General features: G+C 43.8%; 1 protein-coding gene across 1 annotated transcript in view; it reads left to right on the top strand.

Moving 5' to 3' along the window:
• Positions 1–26,420, top strand: part of LOC126426487 (ankyrin repeat domain-containing protein 39-like) — a 105,896-nt gene that overhangs the window by 11,472 nt on the left and 68,004 nt on the right. The window contains exon 2 of the mRNA XM_050088397.1: positions 22,586–22,737. Coding sequence (XP_049944354.1) covers positions 22,586–22,737 — 152 coding nt within the window. The remainder of the gene's footprint in view (positions 1–22,585; positions 22,738–26,420) is intronic.

Raw genomic sequence — 26,420 nt, 5'->3', positions numbered from 1 at the left:
GCAATTAACTAAGTAACCCCTCGCTAGTGGCTAATGCTTTTAACTGTTACTCTCGAACATAGGTGAGCAATTGATAAACATTACGTCAATCACCCAGACTGTAAGAGAGTAATACACACAAGGAAACACCATTTGGCGTCGCGGAACAATAAAATAAAGCGAAATTCGCTGATTCACTTTCCTGCACCACGCGAAGTATACAACACTGTCCTCAGATTGGGAGTCAAAATGGCAGTTTGTTTACCTCTGTGTATCCAGTGCTTAATGCTTGAGTAAACGTAAACGCCAGTCGGGGATTGGGCCTCAGGCCTGTTACCACTGGCCGACTGCTGTCTACAGGGTGGTGGGAGGATCGGTTATAATTTAGGGCATGTTGTAATGTAACGGACTGCTGAAACTACCGATACCACCGGCTGGCGAGGTGTGCGGTGCCGTCAATCAGCTTGAAGCAGCAAGTGAACTTTAACTACGTAAGCATAAACATATTATTATTTTGTTACATAACTGTTAATATAAGGACCATCATGAGATGTATTGCCACAGAACTATATTATAAACAATTTTCATTTTTCGTACTATGTTCTCATATATGCATACGTGCGATGTGTAAAATATCGATATACCACGAAGGTTGGCAGTACTGCACAGTTTGTAAGCTCTGTGAACAGGAGCCGGTTGTTGGCGGGTGTAGAGACAATGGGCAGTTGGTGTTGAGACGTCTTGTAATACTCTTGCTTTGAAAAGGTCAAGACTAGAGGGAACGAAATGATGTAATGGAAAAGCTGTTACATTGAAAATTATTGAATATCGTCACGATCAGCATTTATAAAATAAAAGTTGGAAGTTTAAATAGTCAGTTCTTAACGCAGCAGAATACACACCCTGGACCTCAAATTGATTTAGCAAACAGCGGATGGCGAGATTCATCACTGGACCACGAGCGTGCAACAATGACCAATAAAGGTAAGAAAGTTATATTACTCTAAATTCAAATTGTGGCGATACCTTTCTTTCTCCATGTCTTCAGCCCTGTATGTACTCTGTTGTCAGAGTGAACAGCGTGACGGGGACTTGTGGTCGACTAGGCACACGAGGGAGACCACACAGGTTTAAAATGATAATTTGTAGCTTAATATACTACTACTGATAATAATTAATATTTGTCTCCCGGAGAAAGAGGTGCATTACAGTGCGGACATCAACCCAACAGTCCACCCCAGCCTAACACTGCCGGCAGGTGGGTCCTGCTGCTTCTGCACTCAGCCACCTCACCGTGCTGAGTGGACCCTCCTCCCCAGACCTCCCCAACTCAGAATAGATTTCAAGAGATACCGGGAATCGAATGCTGGTTCCTTCACACAGGAGGCACAGACGCTAACCACTATTTCTCGGCCTCTTTCTTTCGATCTGTTTCTTCGTTGATTTGTCGCCAATGGTTCTGTGCTGATGCTGAATGCCATCTTTCGAATTCAGTCCACTGTAATTTCACTCAGTTTTCTTTCTGTTACTATTACCGAAGGCAGGCAGTCCTCTGACCGAACACGCTGAGCTACCGCTTCGGGCATAGCCACTCGGCTACAGAAGTGACCTGGCACATTTCCGTCATTGGAAACCCATCGTCCTTCAAGCAGTCTGAATTTTCCTAATGCTTTGCAAAATTGCGCAACAGGTGGTCAAGCATACTTGCACCGAATACTTGATCGTGCATGCTTGTCGAGCTTGCAGTATGTGCATTGTGTGGAGCCCTTGACACAGTACGCATGTTTAAGGCCCCTACACATGCACCAGTTTATCAGCCCACACATGTCTCCACTGACTGCACCCGGCGATTACAGTGCCGCACTGTTGTTGTGATTTCGTTGGTTGGTTGATTTGGGGGAGGCGACCACACAGCGAGGTCATCACTCTCATCGGATGAGGGAAGGATGGGGAAGGAAATCGGCCGTGTCTTCTCAAAGGAATCGTGCTGGCACTTACCTGAAGTGATTTAGGGAAATCATGTAAAACCTAAATCAGGATGGCCGGATGTGGGTTTGAAACATCGTCCTCCCGAGTGGGACTCGAATGTGCTAACCACTGCGCCACCTCGCTCGGTACAATTATTTGTTTATCTAACTTTATGTTTTACGCTCCGTAACGTAGCGGTAGCATTACCGCCTACCATGCAGGGGGGCCCGGGTTCGATTCCCAGCAGGCGACTGGGTGTTGTGTGTCCATCATCATTTTCATTATCATTGACTCGCAAGTCACCGAAGTGGCGTCAACTAAAAAGGACTTGCAATAAGGCAGCCGAACTCCCCCGAATGGGACCTCCCGGCCAACGGTGCTATATTATCATTTCATTTCATTTTTTTATATTTATATTTTAGAGCAGGGCTTCCCAACCTTTCCAGCTGGCAGACCCCTTCTTCAGTCGAAAATCCATGGTGGACCCCTAGTCACTCAAGAGCACAGTAACTTTAAATTTCAGAGCGAAACCCATGGGAACTAAAAGCTTGTTAATGCAAGTGCCATGTTCCCAGTAACCCCCCCCCCCCCCCCCCCGATGTATTAATAGTCTTTTGTTTAGAGACAAATGAAAACAACTTGGAATTAACGATCCAATTTGAATTCCCACTGCATCCAGACACTTACTAGTGGAATTTCTCCCTTTGTTCAACACACTATAGCCTGATTAAAATTACTTGGTAATTGACATTTCACACGTTGGAGTTGCCTTCCTCCAAGAGCAATCAACGTCACGCCCAAACTGTTCACTGTTGACAAGCTGCCGCCTGTGGTCTGTTCCCTTCCACTGTTTGGCTACTGTTGTGTAAGGAGCATGCATATTTAATAACAGTCATGTGTGTGTGTGTGTGTGTGTGTGGTTTTCTGTGAAATCCGAAGAAAAATGTTCAAATGTATGTAAAGTCTATGCAACTTAACTGCTGAGGTCATCAGTCCCTAGTCTTACACACTATTAACCTAAGTTTAACTTCCGCTAAGGACAACACACACACACACACACACACACACACACACACACACACACACGAGGGAGGGCTCCAACCTCCGGCAGGCGCCTCAGACTGTGCGGCTATTCCACGCAGCTGTGAAGAAAAGAGGCAGACCCATGATTCGGGATACAAACACATCACGAAAGAAAAAAGGCCAAGGAATTGCCTTAAAAGGACTATTGTGACATCTGTTGCGCAATGTGTGGGAATACATTCATCCTGTTTACATGTGATTCGAAAACCGGATTTCGTAAGCCGATGTCCCAGTTCCGCTTTTGGTTGGTCAGGTAAACACTTCAAAATCGATTCTGGAAATCTGCTTTTATAAAACCGCTTTCCAGTACCACAATCGATTTTCTTGTCCATGTAACTCGGAAAGTCTAGTTATTTTTACATCTTTGCGTATAGTCTGTCGGTAAACTGAAGAGCGAGCGCGCGAGTCCCCACTCTGCCAACCCAGTTACGTCACAGGGCGCTTCTATCGGCTGTTCCACAACGTAGTACCGGCCCTGCCGCGGCGCGCGCTTTAAATGTGACGACGCCGTGTACAGATACGTCCCGGCTGCGTTTGTTTTTAGACAAATGCGTTAAGAATATAAGGAAAACAAAAGACGATAGCTTCTTCGAAACAAAGCATTATAGAGTAAATAATATTAACGGAAGTCAGGATTCTACTACAAACATAGAACCGAATGCCTATTCATATGAATGTATGTTTCTCTATTCGTAAGACGAACCAGATATAGTGCAATCAGTGTGTAGAATTTAAGGCTTGTTCTTACTTTGTGTTTCTACTAAAAGGTAGAAGTTTTCTTTGAAGGGCTGCATTAAAACTTAACAATTCTTGCAACATGAAGAGTGTTTAAAAAGTAACCAGAAATTTGTAATTACGTGTGTTGTATTAGTTCGATTCGCACTGGTTTTTTTTTTTTTTTTTGTCACTGTCTTCGTAAACATGTCTGAAAAGCATTACCAGGTAAATCCCATTTCACGCAATATCTTGTGTAAAACATCTTTCTGCAACGAAAATGTATTTTTTGTTTCACGCCAGTGAGTAATTTCCGTAATGTCGGCATTATTTTTTGGTTTATGTAAAAGTCCTCCATCGTTTGTCGAATGACCGATTTTGTGAAACTGTCTATAACGATGAGTTTCCTCCCTAAATTATTAGTAAATAATGCGCCATGCGCCTTGTTTTCGCGTTCCTTCCTTATGCGTCCTATTTTGGCGAGGCTGACGTTTGCATATACTGCTGCCCTTTGATTGGGACTGGTAATATTAGCCAACAGTTCTTTCTGTGTCGCCTCCTTAACACAAGCTGTAATAACGTTAGAGACGATCGAACGCTCGTTCTGCGCAAATATCTCCTTCGTATTATGCACATATTCTTGCAATGCAGGGCGATTATCCATCACTTCCGAGGGGGGGGGGGGGGTTGGGGGTTGGGTTGTTTGGGGAAGGAGACCAGACAGCGAGGTCATCGGTCTCATCGGATTAGGGAATGATGGGGAAGAAAGTCGGCCGTGCCCTTTCAAAGGAACCATCCCGCCATTTGCCTGGAGCGATTTAGGGAAATCACGGAAAACCTAAATCAGGATGGCCGGACGCGGGATTGAACCGTCGTCCGCCCGAATGCGAGTCCAGTGTCTAACCATTGCGCCACCTCGCTCGGTATCACTTGCGGATACTGAAGTTTATCCATGAGTACACAAAGTCAACTGACTGAGATTGGCAACTACGATCCCACGAACAGAAACGACGTATATCACTGCACCCCGAACTACACCGCTAGACAGGTAACGGGCAACTGATTTTGGGTTGCCCTGTAGGCCAGTGGCAGGGATCTTCCGGAAAAGGCCACTTCCCCCACCAAAAGCGCTGCTCGCTCTTGAGTTTACAGACAGACTATGTCTACTGAACGGCAGCTGTCAGTCCATAGCCGGCAGCTAGCAGGTGGCGTTGCAACAGTGTACTGTCAGTTGGTAGCTGGCAACTGGCAGGCAGCCTGGCAACAGTTTAGCCACAGCTGACAACCTCAACTACTACTTGGACACTATATCGTGGCAGTCAGCCTCTACTGTAAACAAATTATGGAAACAAACAAACAGACTCTCTTGTTTCTATATAAGAAGACAAAGCATTTCACAGATCGCAAGACTTTTTTTTTCTCAAAGGAAACAATTCTGGCAGAGGAGGTTTACCTTTTACAAGGTGGCACGTGAAAAGTCCTCATTTGTTTACGCTCGCAGCCAGTTGCCACAATATAGTGTCAGAGTAATAGCAAGTAATTGTAATTGAAGTATAGGCAGGCCATATTTTTGAGAGGACGGAATATATTATAAAGAAAAGAAATTAGCTTTACAGATCATTTTAATTTTCGTAACAAAAATATCAATGCCAACAGAATTCAATTAATAATTATTTTGTAAATGATAGGAGACAGAAACAAAATTCCTACACAGTTCAGGTACGTTCACTGAGCATCTACGAAGAAAAATGCTTTCTTCTTTACTATGGATGAGGCTTTAGGAGTAATAATGGAATCCTAATGTGATGGTTGAGGGTGCTTCTGCTGACACAATTTTGAAAAGGTGGGTTCAATTCTTGACGACTGGAGACAGATGTCTGGTTCCACATCTAGACAGCTTCGGTACTTAGTTTTGTGGGCACCATAGATCGAGAATCCAGATTCACACATGTATGTTGTGGCACACGGAAGAAGTACACGTTTTGCCTTTTCAACAAGGGGGCAATATTTCTTGTTCTCCAAACGGATCTAAAAGTTTGACTAACCGTCAATGTCAAAACTTGATTTCAAGGTAGGGTCTGTGGCAATTTCTGTCAACAACTCATATCCATTTGATGATAGAATGTTCGGCTTTTTGGATACAGTGAATGGGTTGACCCCATTCGTATTTCTGCAGCTTCTCATCTTCAGCTGTTGGGAAATAAGGCTCCAACAATGACATCAAGCTTCGGAGATGTTCCAGGATTTGATGAAACAAATTCTTCCCAAGCGCCAATGTTTTGTTTTTCAAAAACTCTTTGAGAAGAGGAAAACACTCGACCTCCCACTCCTCAACACTCTCTGCCCAAAAATTGATTTTCATCTTGAATGCTCGAACTTTGTCGAGAGCAGTGACCTTTGTTTCACTTTGCCCTTGGACTGAAATATTCATTTGGAGAAAATATCTGACAAATAGGCAAGTATACATTGCCAATTTTCGTCATTAATAAGGTCTGCTAATTTGGAGTTATGCTCCAAACGGAAAGCTAAGACTTCCAATCTTAATTCGTACAACCGAGAGAGTGCATTCCCACATGAGAGCTACCTCCCTTCTGTGTGGAAAAGCAGGGAACGATGGAGGCTTCCCATATCTTCACACAGTATTGTGAAGCGTCTTGACTTCACCGGTCTTGATTTTATGTAGTTAATGATTCGAATGGATTCGTCTAAAACTTCCTTGAACGAAACAGGTATTTGTTTCGTAGCTAAAGCGTATCTGTGGGGAGCACAATGACTACTGCTGCAATTCTTTTATTTTCGTTATTGCTCCGACTGTAGGACCCGTCATAGCTTTTGCATCATCTATGCAATTTAGACCATGAAACTTCGTTGGTCCTTAAAAAATCATCCAATAGACGGAATATTTCAGCACCTGTTGTGTTGTCAGGTAGTGGTCTACACAGTATGAGGTCCTCAAAACATCCAGAATATTCATAACGGACAAAAGCCAATAAAATCGCTAATCCTGCAACATCAGTGGATTCATCTATCTGCAGAGAAAATGAATTGTGTTGGATGCGAGAAACAAGAGTGTCTTTCACATCATTTGACATGTCAACAATGCGTCTCTTGACAGTATTGTTTGATAATGGCACCGAAGATACAAGATTTACTGCCTTTTCGTCTAGCATGCAAGAAACAATATCATTAACAAACGGCTTTATGAGATTTTCTGCAACGGCATGAGCTTTGCGTGTTTTTGCCACTCGATAACTAACCAAGAAAGAAGCTTTTAATGAATTTTCATTAGTTGTTTTTGCATGGGTTTTCATGCAGTGCTGAGAAGCAGCTAGTTTAGCACTCTTCCTTTTGAAAAAATCGATGTCGTTAGCCTGAAAATCCGGGCGAGTACCTTCAAAATGGCGGCGCAATTTAACTGGAACCATTGAACTGTTCGGAAGGACTCGCGAACAAATTACACACTGAGCTTTACCCTCCTTTTTCTCCATAAAGCCCATTTCTAAATAGCTTTCGTTGTATTTACACTTCTTGGTTATTCCACTGCCACAGGATATTGCAACCAATGGTGTACTTGCTGCGTTTTCACATAATAAATCCGACTGTGGAGCTTCTTGTGATTGTTCTTCCTTTGCTCGTCCTCGCTCCTCATTGATTTCAACTGGAAACTTCCCTTATTGTGAAGGCGATAGAGAAACTGCACCCTTCTTCAATGATCCTGACTTCAGCCACCGATCCATGTTAGAAGTAATAAACTGGTCAAAAATCGACTTATGAAATAGGCAATGCACTGACAAAGCAAGTTTAACATTTAATGATGCCTGGGACCGCATACATGTCAGCGAGCACTGTGATTGGTCGACAAAGCTCGCTCCGCGCATGCGTAAAAGGTTTCAGCGCATCTAGCACCGTGAGCCGGCGCACAAATGACCCCCGTATTGTTGCGAAACAGTCGATCAGAGAAGCCGTGTATGCGTTCTCACTTAGGAACCGCAAAGGCTGCTTGGGAATACGACATGAAGTAAAAGTACACGTTTTTCACACGAAAAAAAGTGATGAATTTGATTTTCACATTTTTATTCAATAATTTTACTCGTTATTTTACACGATTTGGTGAAGGGTTGCCGCGGACCCCCTAGAAAGAGCCGGCGGACCCCTAAGGGATCCGCGGACCATACGTTGGGAGGCCCTGATTTAGAGATAACAAGGCCCAAAAATCTGAGAGAAAGCTACAGCCAACGAAATAACTAAAGCGCTCTGGTACCTAACGGGCTGGGAGCTGATGATTTTCGTAACTATCTAGCAATGAACGAAACATGTATTTCGGAGCTGCTAAATATCATGAAACCATTCTTAAGCAAAAAGAATGCAGTCATGAAACCTTTCTTAGGGAAAAAGAACACAGTCATGAAAGAGGCTGTGAAGTGTAAGGAGAGGCTGTTAGCTGATTTTCTGTTTCTAACCAGTGGTATAAGTTGGGAGGACCTCAGATTCAGTGCTGTTGAATCCCTACAATTATTACACAAGCAATTCCTGGAATCTGCAACGTCGTTTATATTTAACTGAGCAAATAAATCATGCTGGAGCAAAATAAATAAAACAAAATATGTTCCTGTACACTTAATTATTTTCTTTTTTACGTATGTAGCGTAAAAGATGCCCCTGTAAGTTTAAGGAACTCGTTTGAAATGAGAAGAAGAAAGACAACAAATGGCGGTGCTGCACATCATATAACAAATGCAACAACAGATACACAGGGGCTATCAAAAAGAATCGTCCGATTTGGCACATGTATATTTCTGAAACAAAAAATCATATACAGTGAATTTTGTTTCATGATGAACGGGAAACTCGAAAAGCTTTTTTTAAAAACTTTTTATACCTGTTCAATATGCCCCCCCCCCTCCCCCTTGAGACGTACGGAATAAGTCAATTTGATATTCGAGTTGTTCCCACACCGCAGCGAGATTGTCTTGAGTTACAGCTTCTACAGCTGCTGTTATCCGAAGAGTTCATTCATTGTCGTTGGTAACGAAGGCACATAGACAGTCTTTCATAATCCCCCACAAGAAATAATAACATACAATCAGGTCCGGTGACCTTGGGGGCCAGTAGTGTAAGGCCGAATTATTTGATCCAATGCAACGGACTCATCGTTCTGTACTCCTTTGATTTAAAAATTACCGCAATTCCAGATGTCAGTGTGGCGGTGCCCCATCCTGTTCGTAAATGAAGTCGTTTGAATCAGTCTCCAGCTGTGGGAAAAGAAAGTTCTCGAGTATATCGAGATATGTGCTTCCAGTAACAGTGGTCTCGCAAAAAAAAAAAGAAAATGGACCATGTATCTTTCCCTGTCAAATTGCACAAAACATTTTAAAATTTTGGAGAGTCCCAGCCATGTTGTACAACTTCATGTGATTGTTCTGTACCCGATATTCTCGCTTTATGACGGTTCGCATTTCCATTTAAATGGAATGTTGCCTCGTCACTAACCACTAAGCGTGGAAGGAAACTGTCGTCCTACATCTTGCCAAGAACGAAATTACGGAACTCCACACGTTGTTGTTTGTCACCTTCAAAAATGGTTCAAATGGCTCTGACAAGGGAACCTCCCCATCGCACCCCCCTCAGATTTAGTTATAAGTTGGCACAGTGGATAGGCCTTGAAAAACTGAACACAGATCAATCGAGAAAACAGGAAGAAGTTGTGTGAAATATATGAAAACTGAGTAGTCCATGCGCAACATAGGGAACAGCAAGGAAAGAGCAAGGTCAGGATTGCCATGGTCCCGTGGTTAGCGTGAACAGCTATAGAACAAGAGGTCCTTGGTTCAAGCCTTCCCTAGGATGAAAATTTTAACTTTTTATTTTCAGTTTTGGGAGTGATTATCACATCCACAAGAAAACCTAAATCGGGCAAGGTAGAAGATTCTTTTTACCCATTCGCCAAGTGTACAAGTTAGGTGGGTCGTCAACATATTCCTGTCATGTGACGCACATGCCGTCACCAGTGTCGTATAGAATATATCAGACGTGTTTTCCTGTGGAGGAATCGGTTGACCTATTTCCTTGCGATCAAATGTTTTCGGTTCCCACTGGAGAGGCACGTCCTTTCGTCGACTAATCGCACGGTTTTGCGGTGCGATCGCAAAACACAGACACTAAACTTATTACAGTGAACAGAGACGTCAATGAAAAGAACGGACAGATCATAACTTTGCGAAAATAAAGAAAGTAAACTTTTCACCCGAGGGAAGATTTGAACCAAGGACCTCTCACTCCACAGCTGCTCACGATAACCACGGGACCACGTGCTGCTGATCTTACATTATCCTTGATGTTGCATATCTTGCACATGGACTAATCCGTTTGTATATTTTTGCTTATTTTTTCATATTTCCACACAACTTCTTCCTGTTTTCTCGATTGATCTGTGCTTAGTTTTTTAAGGCCTATCCACTGTGCCAACTTATAACTAAATCTGAGGGGGGTGCGATGGGGAGGTTCCCTTGTGAGCACTATGGGACTTAACTTCTGAGGTCATCAGTCCCCTAGAACTTAGAACTACTTAAACCTAACTAACCTAAGGACATCACACATATCCATGTCCGAGGCAGGATTCGAACCTGCGACCGTAGCGGTCGGGCGGTTCCAGACTGTAGCGCCTAGAACCGCTAGGCCATCCCGACTGGCTTTGTCACCTTCACAAAGAGCTTGCAGTAGATGAATTGTGTACGGTTTCATCTGTAAACATCGACGAAACACACACCAGACGGCCATCGGGGCCATGCTGAGCTGTCGAGCTGCACGGCGAACGGATTTCTGCGGACTCCTTGTGAAACTATGGCGGAGGCGTTCGACGACTGTGTCAGACGCTCGGGGACGGCCCGGCGGTTTGCCTTGACGCAAACTACCTGTTTCTCGGAACTGTTCATGCCATCGTCTAATGCTCTGTGCTGCAGGAGGATCCACACCATACCTAGTACGAAAGTCACGCTCAACAGTTATTACTGACCCGCACTGCGCAAAATGTAGAACACAAAACGCTCTTCTGTCGTCCCGACACCATTTTTACTAGAACTGAAATGGGCGCACACTGCTGCCACCTAGCGGGAACCATGTAAAACTCGAGAGTTTTCTCTTTCCAACAGTACGTCGTTCACGCACGTATCTCAAATAACATTATAGTTATGATTCTCTCAGATCGGATGTTTCTTTCTGATACGCCGTGTATCAGCATGCAACAATTGTAAAATAATTCTGACACTTTGCTCTTCTTAGCAGAAGGGTTGGATATGGGCTCTACACCGATAACAATGAAGCTAGTATGTTTTATGGATAAACATCCATTGACTATCTGTATTTCGGCTTCACTTCCGAAATGTATCGGGAATGAAATATAAGGTCTAATCTACTTCGATTTTTAGACTTCATGTCCGATAATTATCAGAAATAAAACTTAAGAGCCGAAATGGAGAAGGTCGATGGACTTCAGTTCATAAAATACATGTCTCTCATGCTGTGTGACACATAAACCAATACGGATTCGTTAAAACTTCAAACATGTGCTTCATTTCTTGCAGCTCTCCTGCTATGCTCCTCGCTCGACGTTACCGATAAACATCTGCAGCCTGTAAATTTCTTCAGGAACTCTGTCAAACCGAGCGAGGTGACGCAGTGGTTAGCACACTGGACTCGCATTCGGGAGGACGACGGTTCAATCCCGCGTCCGGCCATCCTGATTTAGGTTTTCCGTGATTTCCCTAAATCGCTCCAGGCAAATGCCGGGATGGTTCCTTTGAAAGGGCACGGCCGACTTCCTTCCCTAATCCGATGAGACCGATGACCTCGCAGTTAGGTCTCTTCCCCCAACCAACAAACCAACCAACTCTGTCAAAATTTCGGCCACCTCTCACTCTGTAGCGCGGCATTGAATCCTGCGCCAGTGACAATAGACGGAGTTTTGTCGGGCGGTTGGCACGTCAGCGCTACACACTACGCGATTTGTTGGGTGAAGGGGTCTAGGGCTCGGCTGTAGCGTGATTCTACCCGCCCGACGGCCGACAGGGGAAAGTTCGTCGGTCGGTCGGTCAGTCGGTCGGTCAAAACTCGTACACTCGTCCAATCCGTCGGTCGGCAGGTCTGTTGCTGCGCGTGTATCGCCCTTTTGCAGAACAAATAAATTTTCATAATCAGCTCTTGGCTCGAATCCGTGAGTACCCCTTTTCATAGCGACGTTCGTTCTTCTGAAAATGCGGCATCATTAGAGCAGTTGGCAGGACTGACCGCGTGGCACTCGTGAGATCGACACTCTGTGCGTCGTTCGATTGGACACAGTGGTGGTGGCAGCGGTGTGATGAGTTACACTGTGCTGCACATAGGTAGTTTGCCGTCTCAACCGAATTAATAAGGTAAGAAGTACTTCTTTTCATTCTTGCGCGTGCTTTACACTTACTTTGCGCAGCGATGGTATTTTCCTGTTCTCTTTTTATTTCACCGTCGAGGCTAAACGGAACAAGATATCCTGTTGAAATGGTTACTCCCGAACTTCTTATTGCTAACCATAACTGTTTTCTCATAAATCCCGCTGCTTGACAGATTTCAGGTACGAAAAGTGTAGCGTGAACTGGAAGGGAGGTCTTGTCTTGTGCTCTCGCCATTTTGATGAGAAAACTGGAAACTGAATGTAATGCTGTACTTCTACGAATCTGCTGGAAAAATCCTTCTTAGTAAGGAATAACGGGGTAATATTTGCGTGGTGGACCTCCTGCATTTCTCATAGTTCATTAGCGGTAGATGAACATAATATACATCAGACTAAGAGAAACGTGCCATTATGTATTACATATTTTCTGAATTTATCCAGCACTTTTAATTTGTATAACGGAAAGGTGCGTTTTATATGGCAGAGTACCTTTAAATGTAGCACGAAAATAAACATCAGGCTACTCTACAGTTCAATCTCTTACCACATTCGTTGGTTTCTAGAACTCTTCCAAATTAGCACTCTTCAATCTAAACTAGAAATAGAGCTATGCTGTAGATTAGTTTGGCACCACATCCAGAAGTTCAGTGGGCTGTGGGATGAGGTGGGTCCCTAAATCGCACTTAGCCAATAAAGATACGTGATGATAGAAGAAATATCTTTCGCAGTGGAACAAAAAGTTTCCCTTAGAAGTACTGGATAAGACAAAACTTGAATCACTGCTGGGTGTAAAAAAACTTGTCAAGGCACTGCTTTGTATTGGCTACTGCTATGGTCTGTTGTTGCAGTTACCGGTCGAGATGGTACCATTGTGCGTTTTTGAGAGTTCCTGAACACACAATCACATAAACAGCATATTTTAGCAGCATATGACGTAATGGAAACCACTAGTAATAGCACTTGGCTGCGTAAACATTTAGTCCAATATGGCTCCCGCTCAGTTCGCTTCCAGTAATAGTATGATGTGTCAGCGAAGCACACCGTCGTTGTTACTCAAATGCGTCGTGTTACTGCTGGCCACTTTACAATTTACTTTCGATATTCAGGATATTTTAGAATGACGTTCTTGGTGTCAAACTAATGTTGCATAGTCAGGTCAGACTGTCCCATTCCAATTGTATCCTGACTATTGCTGTTAGTGCAGGCTTAGATGAATTACCAAACGGGTGTGGAGTTTCTAATGTGCAAACTTTCACAGCTTTTGTCGTGCTTAGAATGTTGAATGGCCTGAATTTAGTCTTTTATTGTCAATCGCTTTTCTAAAAACCTTGACTGGCTCGTTTGCTTAATAACAAGCAATCTGTGGTAGAACTTCAGCGGACATCTAGCAGCTACTGAAACACAAGGACGTGTAATTACATTCATCTCTGATAGCAAAAGGTAGCCATGATATATTTCTACTTCTAAAAAGCATAAAATTTGCTATCCCGTGCGCTATACGGAAACGGGAGGTGTCTGATTGCATAAGATATCGGGTGCAGTGATGGACCTTCGTTCGCTAAACATCGTACTGACATTCCTCGTAAGAAAATAAACGACGCCACAACGAAATAAAAAACGTGGGCGGTATGCACGGTAACAGAGCCAACGAATTTGTGTTCTCAGGTTCTAAAGCATCCACCAGCTGGGAACAGTTGCAGAACCCGGAAAAAAGACCATACTAAAACAGAATCGGTTTTCTACTAATGCGTGAGTGAATAAGAGGGACAGTATTTCGCATTATAAATGTGATTTCACACTTAACAGTATAAGCAGTCCTACTCAGCGTTTTCTGACATCGCCTATTATTCGCGGCACCCAACGATACCAATATTAGGCTACATGGCAGCCAAAGATGTATCGCAAAAGCTATTGCTGTAGTGCGTGCCAGGATAAACACTAGGACTAAAAAAAATTTCATCCTAAACAAAAGACTGATAAACTAACTGAATATAATAATTCCTTCGACAATCAACATAGCATTGCTTCTCATACACACCTTTAACTGAATTTCTCTCGAAACCAACGAAAATACGGCAAACAGTGCTATAAAGAAAATTACTCACCAAGAAGTGGCGTCACAGCATCCACTAAGGTTCCTATAAGCACGAGCTGGCGTATCCGCCATTTTTTTCCCAGAGCTCTGAAGTGTAAAGTTTCTGCAGTGCTATAGGATTTGCGTCACGGCACTTTAGCACGAAATTATGGGTGGTTGTGCTGCCATAAACTTGCTTTAACCATTTCAGAAGTAGATTTAGTAAGGTTCGTTCCCCAGAGGATTCGGAGAGAAGGAAAAAAATGGACTTAACTGTCGTCGCGAAATCTGGGAACCCGGATGGAGCCCACAGTTATGTATTTTAAGTAAATATTTGACCTGAAGCAATATTTAATAGTAAAAATCGTATGATATTCGAATGTAGGTTTTTGTTTAGTTTTGAAAGTACTACCATTTACCAGAGATTTTGCCTGTAGGAGTTAGCATCCCCAAAATATCAACAAAGCAAAACATTCCAGAACATACAGTATTTAGAGTACAATATGTGCGTCTTACAGTATATTGGCAGTTATTAATCAACTACGAGCCACGATTGCTTAAGATTTTTATTTAAATAACCGTTTCCGGCAGAATTAGGCCTAAACTGCCGTCATCGGATCTGTATCACAATAGTAACCGTAACTCTTCAGAGCCACCTACTATTTTTGAAGTTGAGAAAGCTCGCCAGTTCCACTATCGACATTTCTCAATAGGAACACAACATAAAACATTAAGCCCCTGGGTTGATAGGGCCTAGGTCACGTCAAAAGCTGTACTCAATTTAATACTGCGGAAACCGGTCTTCTAAGTAAAAATTTTAAGCTATCTTGGCTTGTATGTCAATAACTCGTAGATATCAGATCGCCCCTCAGAAGTCACAATGACGAACTTTAATACTCACAGTGCCTCTGTAGTAATGTTTGCAGTCTCTGTAGGGTTGGTAGGCCTGTAGTACGTAGGGCTGTACCTTGAAATGGGCATTTGGTATTGTCAGAGATAGGTACCTCATATCATTCAAGAAAAGATATTTAAAACATATGCAATTCTACCCTTTGTCAACTTTAGCCATTTTCCAAATTTGCACATCACTTGTGCTTTACCTTGGAGAAGGAACTGTGTAGTGTCTGTTAAGTATGTTCTTGTGTGTCCTGAAAATTTAACAAAGGAGCCTTCATTTGATAAAAGTGCCGTGTTTGGTGAATTTCGTATTTATGCTTGGTTATTTAACAAATATACACTTCAGATGCAGCTGCGCCAACTGGTACATGATTTAATAAACGTCATTATCGAATATTTAATTTGAATTCCACGAAGAAAATAAAACAGTACGCTATTGTATCACAGAAATATGATTCTTGCACCTTTATTCTTCAGACAGCAAAGAGAAGCAGCATCCACAGCTGTAGAATTGAACCATTAAACGGCTTCCAGAAAGATTTATCATACAACTAAAGCGGTATTTTTCATCATCGTACAGGCTTAATGAGTGAAATGTAATGAGTTTATCCAGACTGGAAGTTACTTTAACGTACATTAAGAGTAGACTGGTACAAAATATTTCGTTCACAAACGTGTGACGAAACAGTTTCCACGTTGACATCCGCTTTCCTGTGATGTGAAGGGCTGAAACAAACTGCCCGCGTAGATGCCAGATAATATTCGTTCTTTGTGAAACCGATTTGTATTTGGTAACTATCGTCCTTCAAATTGTGTACTGCGGAAGTGTGGAACATCATAGTAAACTTTAAATGTACGGAAATACTGGGAAATGCGCTACCAGCGAATAAGTGAGTTGCGTAGTGCCTACTGCCATGTTAGGTTTGATACGTGCTCATAACGTACAGCGAAATGCTCATTGGACATATGTCTATTTGTAATCTGTATTCTCGAAATTTCGTTGTTTCATAGATTTATAATTGAAAGTGCGTGATATATGGAGCGAATATATACTTTGGGCCATCAGTCTTTTACCTGAACCTTTATTAAGCTCACCCATACACTGGTTTCTCCAACTTAAAACCAAAACTCTACAGATCAGTCACCACAGAAAGATGACGATGGGGGAGGGGATAAGCGGTGACAACTGTCACACATCTAATCGATGAATGTTCCCGTTCAAGAAGAAAACAAAGTGCGTTAGTGTCGGCGGCCGAGGAATATCTTGCGTCGAAAGCAGGCGAGCGCAAGTGAACAGTGTTCGGCCGTGTTCGGTTCGGATTCGCTCGGGTTTCTCTAGTTGCCTCTTCAGCGAACCATCAGTGAAAGTTAGAGTAAATATTTAGCCTGTTTACTTCTGTTGTCGACGTGAGTTGCGTGACAGAATGTGTATTATGCACTGAAGCACCAAAGAAATTGGTATAGGCATGCGTATTCAAATACAGAGATATGTAAACAGGCAGAATACGGCGCTGCTGTTGGCAACGCCTGTATCAGTCAACAAGTGTCTGGCGCAGGTTAGATCGGCTACTGCTGCTACAATGGCAGGTAACATAGTCGGCGCGCGAGCGATGGGACACGGCATATACGAGATAGCGATGAAGTGGGGATTTTCCTATACGACCATTTGACGAGTGAAACGGGCATATCAGGAATCTGGTTAAACTTCAAACCTCAAACATCGCTGCGGCCGGAAAAAGATCCTGGAAGAACGGAACCAATGACGACTGAAGAGAATCGTTCAACGTGACAGAAGTGCAACCCTTCCGCAAACTACTACAGATTTCAGTACTGGTACATCAAGTAGTCAGTGAACGGAACATTACCGATATGGGCTTTAGGAGCCGGAAGCCTACTCGTCTGGGCCCACCAACACACACTGGACTGTTAATGACTGGAAACATTTTGCGTGGTCTGAAAAGTCGCGTTTCAAATTGTATTGAGCATATGGACGTGTACGGGTACGGAGAGAACCTCATGAATCCATGGACCCTGCATATGAGCAGGGGACTGTTCAAGCTGGTGGAGGCTCTGTAATGGTGTGGGGCGCGTGCATTTCGAATGATATGGGACCCCCGATAAGTCTAGATGCGACTGATAGATCATATGTACCTAAGCATCCTGTCAATACACGTCAACTGTGCATTCTGACATACTTGCGCAATTCCAATAGGACAATGCGACACCCGCACGTCCAGTAATGCTACAAAGTAGCTCCAGGAACACTCTTCTGAATTTAAACACTTCCCTTGGCCACCAAACTCGAAGACCTGAACATTGTTGAGCATATCCGCGATGCCTTGCTAGGTGCTGTTCAGATAGCCACCCTCTCGTACTCTTGGGAATTTGTGAAGATTCATGGTGTCAATTCACTCCAGCACTATTTCAGATATTAGTCGGGTCCGTGCTACGTAGTGTTGCGGCACTTCTGCGTGCGCGAGGGGGCCCTGGCGATATTAGGCAGGTGTACCTTCGGTGTACATGCTTTTGGGATCCCAGAGTCCACAGCTCAAATGCTGATGCAAAGAAATATGATTCACAGAAAACTGTAAAGCAGTCAACGGTCCAAGCTGGGAGTTGAGAAAGACGCTAAATTCATTCCAGGCTGCTATCCACCAGGAACGGACTGAATAAGCACAAACTTCGACTTTTCTGTTATTAAAACAGAAAAGCGCGATAAATTTATTGAAGTTAAACAAGTGAATGTGTTACTACGATAAATATTAAAAATACACGTTCATTTGCGTTGCTTACGTTCATGGCAGCTGCAGTTACATGGCTGGTGTATCAGTGCGATGTTAGCTGCTTTTGGATGGCAAAAGAAAATGTTTACCTGGCAGCGCAGTATCTGCCGTGATCCACGAAGATATGCAAATATTTTAATGTTATTCTACAAGTAAAACTAAAGGGAAAAAAACTCATATAAACACAGGTCCACAAATGTTTAAGTAGTTTGGCTAATAAAAGATTTTGCCTGAAATTAAGCAACTTCGCTAATACGAAGCCATCGCTAAACTCTACAAGGTAAAGCACGATTTCCATTTATTTTGTTGTTATTGATCTGGCGAATCTAATAAAACGTGTTCCAGACGTGTATGTGCAGTAGTTTTCCAGAACATCCAGAGAAGCAAAGACGTAATTTCGTAAAATTTTTAATGAACTACCTACTTGGCCCAATCTGTTTCTAAGTTCCAGAGAACTGCAGTTTTCAACAGAAGCTGTAGAGAATTTAATTTTTTGGAAACTGATGGTAATAACATTAACTGAAACAGTATTAGATAATCTTTTATTAATACAATAGCACACGTGAATTCATGTTAAACCGAAAAAAACAAAGCTCAGTGTTACAGAAGTTACACGGTTAAAATTTCACAAGACAGTGACAACAAATGTTCAAAAATGTGCCTTCAGAGTTCAATGCATTTAGCTGCACATGTGACTACATTTTGTTGCTCGTTTGTTTCACAGGGTTGTTGGTAATTTCATCTATTGCATTCATAATGCAAGTAATGCCTCACGTGTATTGATTTGTGCTCATAAACTTTCCACCATCCCCACACGCAAAAATCCATTGGTGTTAAATCGGGCGATCTGGGTGGGCACAGACGTGTAGCACCACGACCAATCCATTTCTGGGGAAAATGTTCATTTAAACGTGTAGTAACGGCGTTCGTCAAATGTGGACGCGGCGTCATGTTGAAAATACATTTGCAATCGCGTAGAAAGTGGAACATCTTCGAGCAAGAAGGGCATTCTTTTTGAAGGAATTGTTCGTACGTCTCGCCAGTTATACGTCCTGGGAAAATGAATGGTCCATTATACCACACTCCACACGTTTATGCTAAGTCGCTGCTCGAAATTGCGTTGCACTGTTGCATGTGGGTTTGCTTCAGACCATACGTGTTAGTTACGTAAATTTTTTTATACCATCTCGAGTAAACTGTGCCTCATTAGTAAATGAAATGTATTTGTGTAACCGCCGATTAGGATTTAACCAGATGCACAACGCCAAGCGAAGGGCAGGATCTCCCGGATGTACATGATGCATATTTTGTTTATGGTAAGGATACAGATTATTGTACTTCAGAGTACGCCATACCTTAGATTGTGAAATGCCTAATCATTGAGAGATACGTCGTGTACTGTTTATCCGGGCTACGATGAACAGCATCCATAATATCCTCGTCGTCTTCGCGTATTGAGCACTCGTACTCATTATGAACGCTAGGTAGAGAATATATCTCAAGCAACATTCGAAATACTCCACTAATGGTCCGTGCATTCGGAATCCTCAGAGTTGGATAACGTAAGCGATATTCGTTAACTGCAGCCGTAGCTTTATCACATTTGTCATAAACACCATATCGGCGTATTCCTCTATCGTAAATTTCAAAGGCATCCCTCTTTCATAAATCATCTAAGAGCTACAAAAGTTACTATGTGGTTTCACATAAACTATTATGTTCTTTCATTAAGCAATACAGAAAACTAACTCGTTTCAAGGTTAGGAAACGACAGAAACAACTAGCGGTTGACAACAATGACATAAAAGTTTCTACATTCTTAATGGGAAGTAAACAAATTTAGTTGTATAATCTTTGCTTCTCTGGATGTTGTGGAAAACTACTGCAGACACACGCCTGGGACATGTTTTATTAGATTCACCAGATCAGTAAAAAAATAAATGGAAATTCTGCTTTACTTTGACCTCGTGCGGTTTTGCGATTCCTTCATATTAGCAAAGTTGCTGAATGTCAGGCAAAATCTTTTATTAGCCGTAACTAAACATTTGCGGACCTATCTTCGTATGAACTTTTTGCTTTAGTTCTACGTGTAGAATAACATTAAAATATTTGCATATCTTCGTGAATCACCCTGTATAGCAGATATCGAGTAGTGTGACGCGTGAGTATTTATAGTCCGTTGATGATAATTTATTAACGTTATATCCCTTACACGTTCAATAAAATCCTTGAAATACTTTGCGTATGTCGGCGCAGACATCCGAAGCTATGAGATGTAGCAGCTAGGGAAATGCGAAACAATCATTAACATTGATTCCAGCTGCTAACACAAAGTGTAAGTGCCCGCTTTTCTTTAGGATATGTTCGTGCTCGGTAATTACTGTTGTGCTTTTAAATTCCGTCCTGTTACCGGAAGTCAAAGGAAAACTTCAACCGACACACAGTCACAGTTCTGAACTGATTCTAAGGGAAGTTGTAGTTAAGTTTTACTGCCGTCTCCACACACACATCACTCTTAGGTAAAAATAAAGCCAACTAAATAGTCTTCTACCTACGCTACTTTTTCTTTCTTCATCAGAAACAGCGTGCACGACATTCAAAATTCTCTTTCACTAATGTTTCCTGTCGTGGCTTTCACTGTGGCGTGGTATCGTGTGTGCGAATTACTAGCTGCAGAGAACGGTGGCGCAGCGCTCACGCCTTATGCTTGTTACATAGATTTCGCTTGCCCCCCGGACCCCCACCCTCATCACCATAGTGTAACGGCTTGTTCAGGTGCCAGTTAATGCTAGTGAACACTGACGAATCGATCTGAGAATGCTCGCCGACTTGTGTTCGGTTCCATTCGCTCCTATGTAAACGGGTAAAGGACTGTTAGGACTCAAACTGCCGTAGACATTAGAGGTCGTTACAAAAAGAGCACGCGCTCGGATTAGCAAAGGACGAGGAAGGAAATCGGCCGTGCCATTTGAAAGGAACCACCCTGGCCGTCACCTGGATTGCTTCAGGGGAATCACAGGAAACCTAAATCAGGACGGCCGCTCACGGGTTTGAACCGCCGTCCTCCCGAATGCGAGTTCAGTGTGCGCCATCTCGCTCGATCCGTCCAGGCCACGATCTAAGTGTGTGGAACCAGTTTCCAACTGTTCTGTAATCACTACCTCCTGAAGGCAATCGGTTTGTCAGCTGTTCCACCATAGGTTGAATTTAGCACATTACTGAACTTTCCAACGCAATTTAAGTTAGACTTCTGAAAGAGACCGCATCCAGCTACAGATACCTTTCCAGAAGGTTTTACTGCCACGACGTGTTTAGGACCATTGTAGCCACCGTAAGAGGCATGTAGACCCCTGGTGTAATTTTCCAGTGAACGATGGCTTACCTCATTTCTCACTATTCAGTTTTGAACGGTGGCACAAAATGTTAGTGTACATAGCATGTACACACAAAATAGTCAACTTTGCGACGGGACTATTTTATAATAGGCTTCACAGATGAACGGTCGGGTGTGTGTTTCATACCTAGTGTTTTTATTTAAAAGCTTATAAACTGTGCTAAAAGATTAAGGCTCCCTGAAGTTCGGCATAACAGCACAAAACTGTTGAGGAAACTAAAATAAAACTCTGATAAATTTTTTTTTTGCTGGGCACAGAATTCAGCAAGATACGGCATGGATAATAAACTTTCCAAAGTCACTCTTTAAACACTCATTTTTAAAATGGCAAAACATAAATATTTAATTTTTTAAGTATTTTAAGCAGAGCAAGTGACAATAAAACATATATTGATATGGCAAAGTTGAAACTTCCACTTTGAACAATTTATACATGACTGTGCTTAAACTGACATAAAATATTTTTTAGCGCAACGCAATCTATCAAAGATCCCTGCAAAAGAATGGCCCTGACTAACATTAACCTATACCTTTCACAAATCACTTACCTCACAAAAATCTTAGCTACTCAAGCTACTGCAATACAGCGAGCGCCACTACTGCCAGCTAAATAAAAGATTCAAACTACTGAAGGCACTAACTACTGATAGGGATAGTTAGCAAATGAAAGATATTAATAGAGAACAAACAATGTATTTACCTTAATATCATCACAAGTCATAATATATATATCAGTTCATGACAAATTACAAACCTCCGCCATCTCTCTCCCCACATCCACCACTGCTGGCGGCTCACCTCCAACTGCGCAACGCTACGCGCTGTTAACATCCAGCTGCCCCTCTACAATGGCAGACAACAATGCAAACTAGCCACAGACTGCACACCACACAGCCAGTGATTTTCATACAGAGGTGGCGTTACCAATAAAAAAACCTAAACAGCCTACTTACAAAGTGTTCTGTAAATGTGTGCTGTGTGATTAACTACTAAAATCTTCAGAAAAGTGGAAATCTTGAAACTTGATGAGGCAATAAAATTAAACACTATAGGTGATTTATATTATTCTCGTGTGTGTGTGTGTGTGTGTGTGTGTGTGTGTGTGTGTGTGTGTGTGTGTGTGTGTGGGGGGGGGGGGGGGGTGGACCTAGTAGTTTATTCCATTTAAACACATCAAAATGACAAACCTGTCAATTAGAAATCGTCCAACAGGTGATTGCCATCCTGTGGAAACTATATAGACCCACCGATATCCGATGTATATGTTTCAGACTGTGACTGTGATGGCAGAGTCTGGGAGAGGCAGCCTAGCAGGTGGCCAGGGCGGGCAGCTGGAGTCTGGCGACGGAGCAGGCGTGGGGCAGCCGGCGGCGCCCGAGGCTGCAGCGAAAGAGTCTGCTGAGGCACAGGCACCAGAAAGCAGGTACTCACTACGCAACATTTTATGCGCTATCAGCGCACGCAATAGTCACGCCGCTTTTCTGCCGGCTGTGTTCACACAGGATGCAGCAAGCTGAGCATTTCAGATTAAAGAAAATATACAGTGTGGCAATTGTTGACCTATATGAAATATAGTCATAAGTTAAGATCGGTTTGTGCTAGGTCGTTCAAACTGCACGGTTAGCCTAGGGGCATGATGGGAGCTGGTATGCGCATGTGCATGCGCCTTGTTGTCGGCCATTTGCACGTGAAAATATCGCAGTACAGCGTGCCCGAGGTTATAGCGCTTGTGAAGCCCTACTATGCGAGTAATAAGGGCCTTGCTGCGGCTCAAAGGAAGTTCGCGACCGCGTTGAAGCTGAAGACAGCGGGTGCAAGTGTGCTAACAATCAAGAACTTTATTTGCAAGTTCGAGAGGACGGGTAGTGTTCGTGATAAGTTTTTTGTTTTTGTTACAGTTTTAGGGCGCAAAACTGCTACGGTCATCAACGCCTTGTCCGTGGATTAAGAAAAGGTAAAAAAACCAATTGGAAATCAGCAGCAGTGGGAGCGAAAAGAAAGTGGGAAACTAAAAAACAGAAGGAAAGCTTAGAAAATCACTATAGAAGGGGGGTTGCTTGTCCCCGAAAAGAGCTTCAAATGACTGATGTAATCTCACTGACACTAATAAACTCGAGGACGCGATCGGCAGAGTGCGTGTCCTCTGCTAAAATGGAAGATCTACATCTGCATCCATACTCCGCAAGCCACCTGACGGTGTGTGGCGGAGGGTACCTTGAGTACCTCTATCGGTTCTCCCTTCTATTCCAGTCTCGTATTGTTCATGGAAAGGATTGTCGGTATGCTTCTGTGTCGGCTCTAATCTCTGATCTTATCCTCACGGTCTCTTCGCGAGATATACGTAGGAGGGAGCAATATACTGCTTGACTCCTCGGGAAGGTATGTTCTCGAAACTTCAACAAAAGCCCATACCGAGCTACTGAGCGTCTCTCCTGCAGAGTCTTCCACTGGAGTATATCATCTCCGTGACGCTTTAGCGATTGCTAAATGATCCTGTAACGAAGTGCGCTGCTCTCCGTTGGATCTTCTCTCTCTCTTCTATCGACCCTATCTGGTACGGATCCCACACTACTGAGCAGTATTCAAGCAGTGGGCGAACAAGCGTACTGGAACCTACTTCCTTTGTTTTCGGATTGCATTTCCTTAGGATTCCTCCAATGAATCTGTCTGGCATCTGCTTTACCGACGATCAACTTTATATGATCATTCTATTTTAAATCACTCCTAATGTGTACTCCCAGATAATTTATGGAATAACTGCTTCCAGTTGCTGACCTGCTATATTGTAGCTAAATGATAAGCGACCTTTCTTTCTGTGCATTCGCAGCACATTACACTTGTCTGCATTGAAATTCAATTGCCATTCCCTGCACCATGCGTCAATTCGCTGCAGATCCTCCTGCTTTTCAGTACAATTTCCCCCCCCCCACCCCCCCCACCCCCAGGGGATCCACAACTCTTTTGTGGATACGTGCGTAGCGAGCATGGGACCCCGAGCTCATGTGGCCTTCCTTCCTTTCCGGGCTGCATACCTTCCCTTTCCGCATCCTTCCTCATCCCCCATCTTGGCCCCCCCCCTCACCTCTGGCTCTTTCCTTCCCTTTCTCCCCCTCTGAGAGTATGGTTTGTGCCTACGTCTGGAGGAGGACGCATGTAAATGTACCGCATTCTTCGCCTTCCTTGCTTGTATGTCTTCATCCTTCCTTTGTCCTTCTCTTTTCCTTACCTCTACTCTTCACCCTTTTCTCCGCTGCGGCGTTTGAGACCTCTCTTCTTTCCTTTCCCTTTATCTTTTTTCCTCGCTGTGCGTGTCTGAAGGCTGACCCACGCATTTCCGTGCGTAGCCGGTGATGGGGTAACGCGTAATTCCATGCCCCAGGTAGACAGGTAGGACACGAACGTACCCCCTGGTAACGGCCAGGCCCAGGGAGGGGTGATTACCCGAGCTGATACCTTCCGAAAGTGCCGATTGGTCCCTCCGTCCGTTTGTCGGGAGGTGTGACCTGAGGTGTGAACAATCACCTAAGGCGGGAGTGCCCTCAGAGAGGGCCCCCACAAGGGAGGAGCGTGCCATCGGAGACGCCGGTAATCATGGGGGATACTTCCACAATGGTTTCCTCATCTTCCACTATGTCTGCTCACAAGCGTAAGTTCACTGAGTCTCAGCCACAAACAGTTCTTCCATCGTTGCCGCAGTTCCTTGTTGTTTCTCAGTCTGACGAAGGTCACGACTTCTCCACGATCAACCCTTTCATTATTCAGAAAGGGGTCTTAGCAATTGCAGGTCCTGTAAAGTCGTGTTCCAGATTATGGAATGGCACCTTGTTGTTGGAAACAGTCAGTGCCCTCCAGGCACAAAAATTGTTGTGTACGTCACTACTACACACCTTCCCTGTCCGGGTGGAAGCGCACCGCACATTAAATTCCTCACGTGGAGTCGTTTATACATGCCCCCTCGACGGATTGTCTGACGAGGAAATTCAACACTACCTGTCTAACCAGGGCGTGACGGCTGTTCATAGTCATGAAAAGGGTTGACACGAACATCGTTCCAACCTGAACTGTCTTCTTTACATTTGACAGAGTTCAACTCCCATCGAATACAAAACTGGGCTGTGAGACAATTTCCGTTCACCCTTATGTCCCAAAGCCTACGCGTTGCTATCGGTGTCAGCGGTTCAATCACACCAGCCAGTCCTGTTCCAATCCGGCCAAATGTGTTACGTGTGGCAAGGATGCCCATGAGGGTGCTTGTCCACCTCCATCCCCTCGCTGCATCAACTGTATGGGTGACCACGCTGCTTCCTCTCGAGATTGTCCCGTTTTTAAGGACGAAAAGCTCATTCAGGAAATTAGAGTAAAGGAAAAGGTGTCTACCTTTGCTGCTCGAAAATTATTCGCCAGTCTACAGCCCACCGTGCCTCAGAACGGAAAATACAGCACTGTCCTTGCTTCTCCTCGGCCAACAAAGGAGGCGGCCACGCAGACTTGTGACCTCACCTTTAGTGCCACGGTCGTCAGATCGGCCAGCGCAAAGATCGCCCGTTCAACCTCACCACTTTCGCCTGCTCACTCTCTGGCTCACCCTTCGTCGAGTTCTGCTAAATCTCGAGCCCAAAAGTCAGTCACCAAGACTTCGAAAAAAGAGCATACTCGTGAAGAGATTTTACGTACGGCAACTTCCCAACCATCGGTTCGTCCTTCCTCTAAACATCATACTTCCAAGAAGGCTACAAAGAAACCCAGTTCCTCTCCTTCTCCGCCAAGGCGTGTCCCATCTACAGCACCACCTGGCGGAAATCGCCCTCGGCCGTCTTCTGTGTCGCCGAGGCGCACTGCTGGCGGCCGATCAACCGGCCGATCGCTGGTGGCAGGAGCTGCTCCTGACCAACCTATGGATCAGGATCTTCTGCCTTCGGCTGAATGCCATTCCATGCTGTCGGTCGCAAGCTCAGAGCAGTCGTTGAGTGTACAGCGACCTTGGTCACACTCCTCCATTTTCTGTTCACCCTATGTCTATTATCCACTGGAATATCCGCGGTATTCGAGCCAATCGGGATGAATTGTCGATCCTCTTACGATCCTACTCTCCGGTCATCTTCTGTC

Source organism: Schistocerca serialis, chromosome 11, assembly GCF_023864345.2.
Source record: "Schistocerca serialis cubense isolate TAMUIC-IGC-003099 chromosome 11, iqSchSeri2.2, whole genome shotgun sequence".
Taxonomy (NCBI): Eukaryota; Metazoa; Arthropoda; class Insecta; order Orthoptera; family Acrididae; genus Schistocerca; species Schistocerca serialis.
This window is presented reverse-complemented; position numbering and strand designations above follow the sequence as displayed.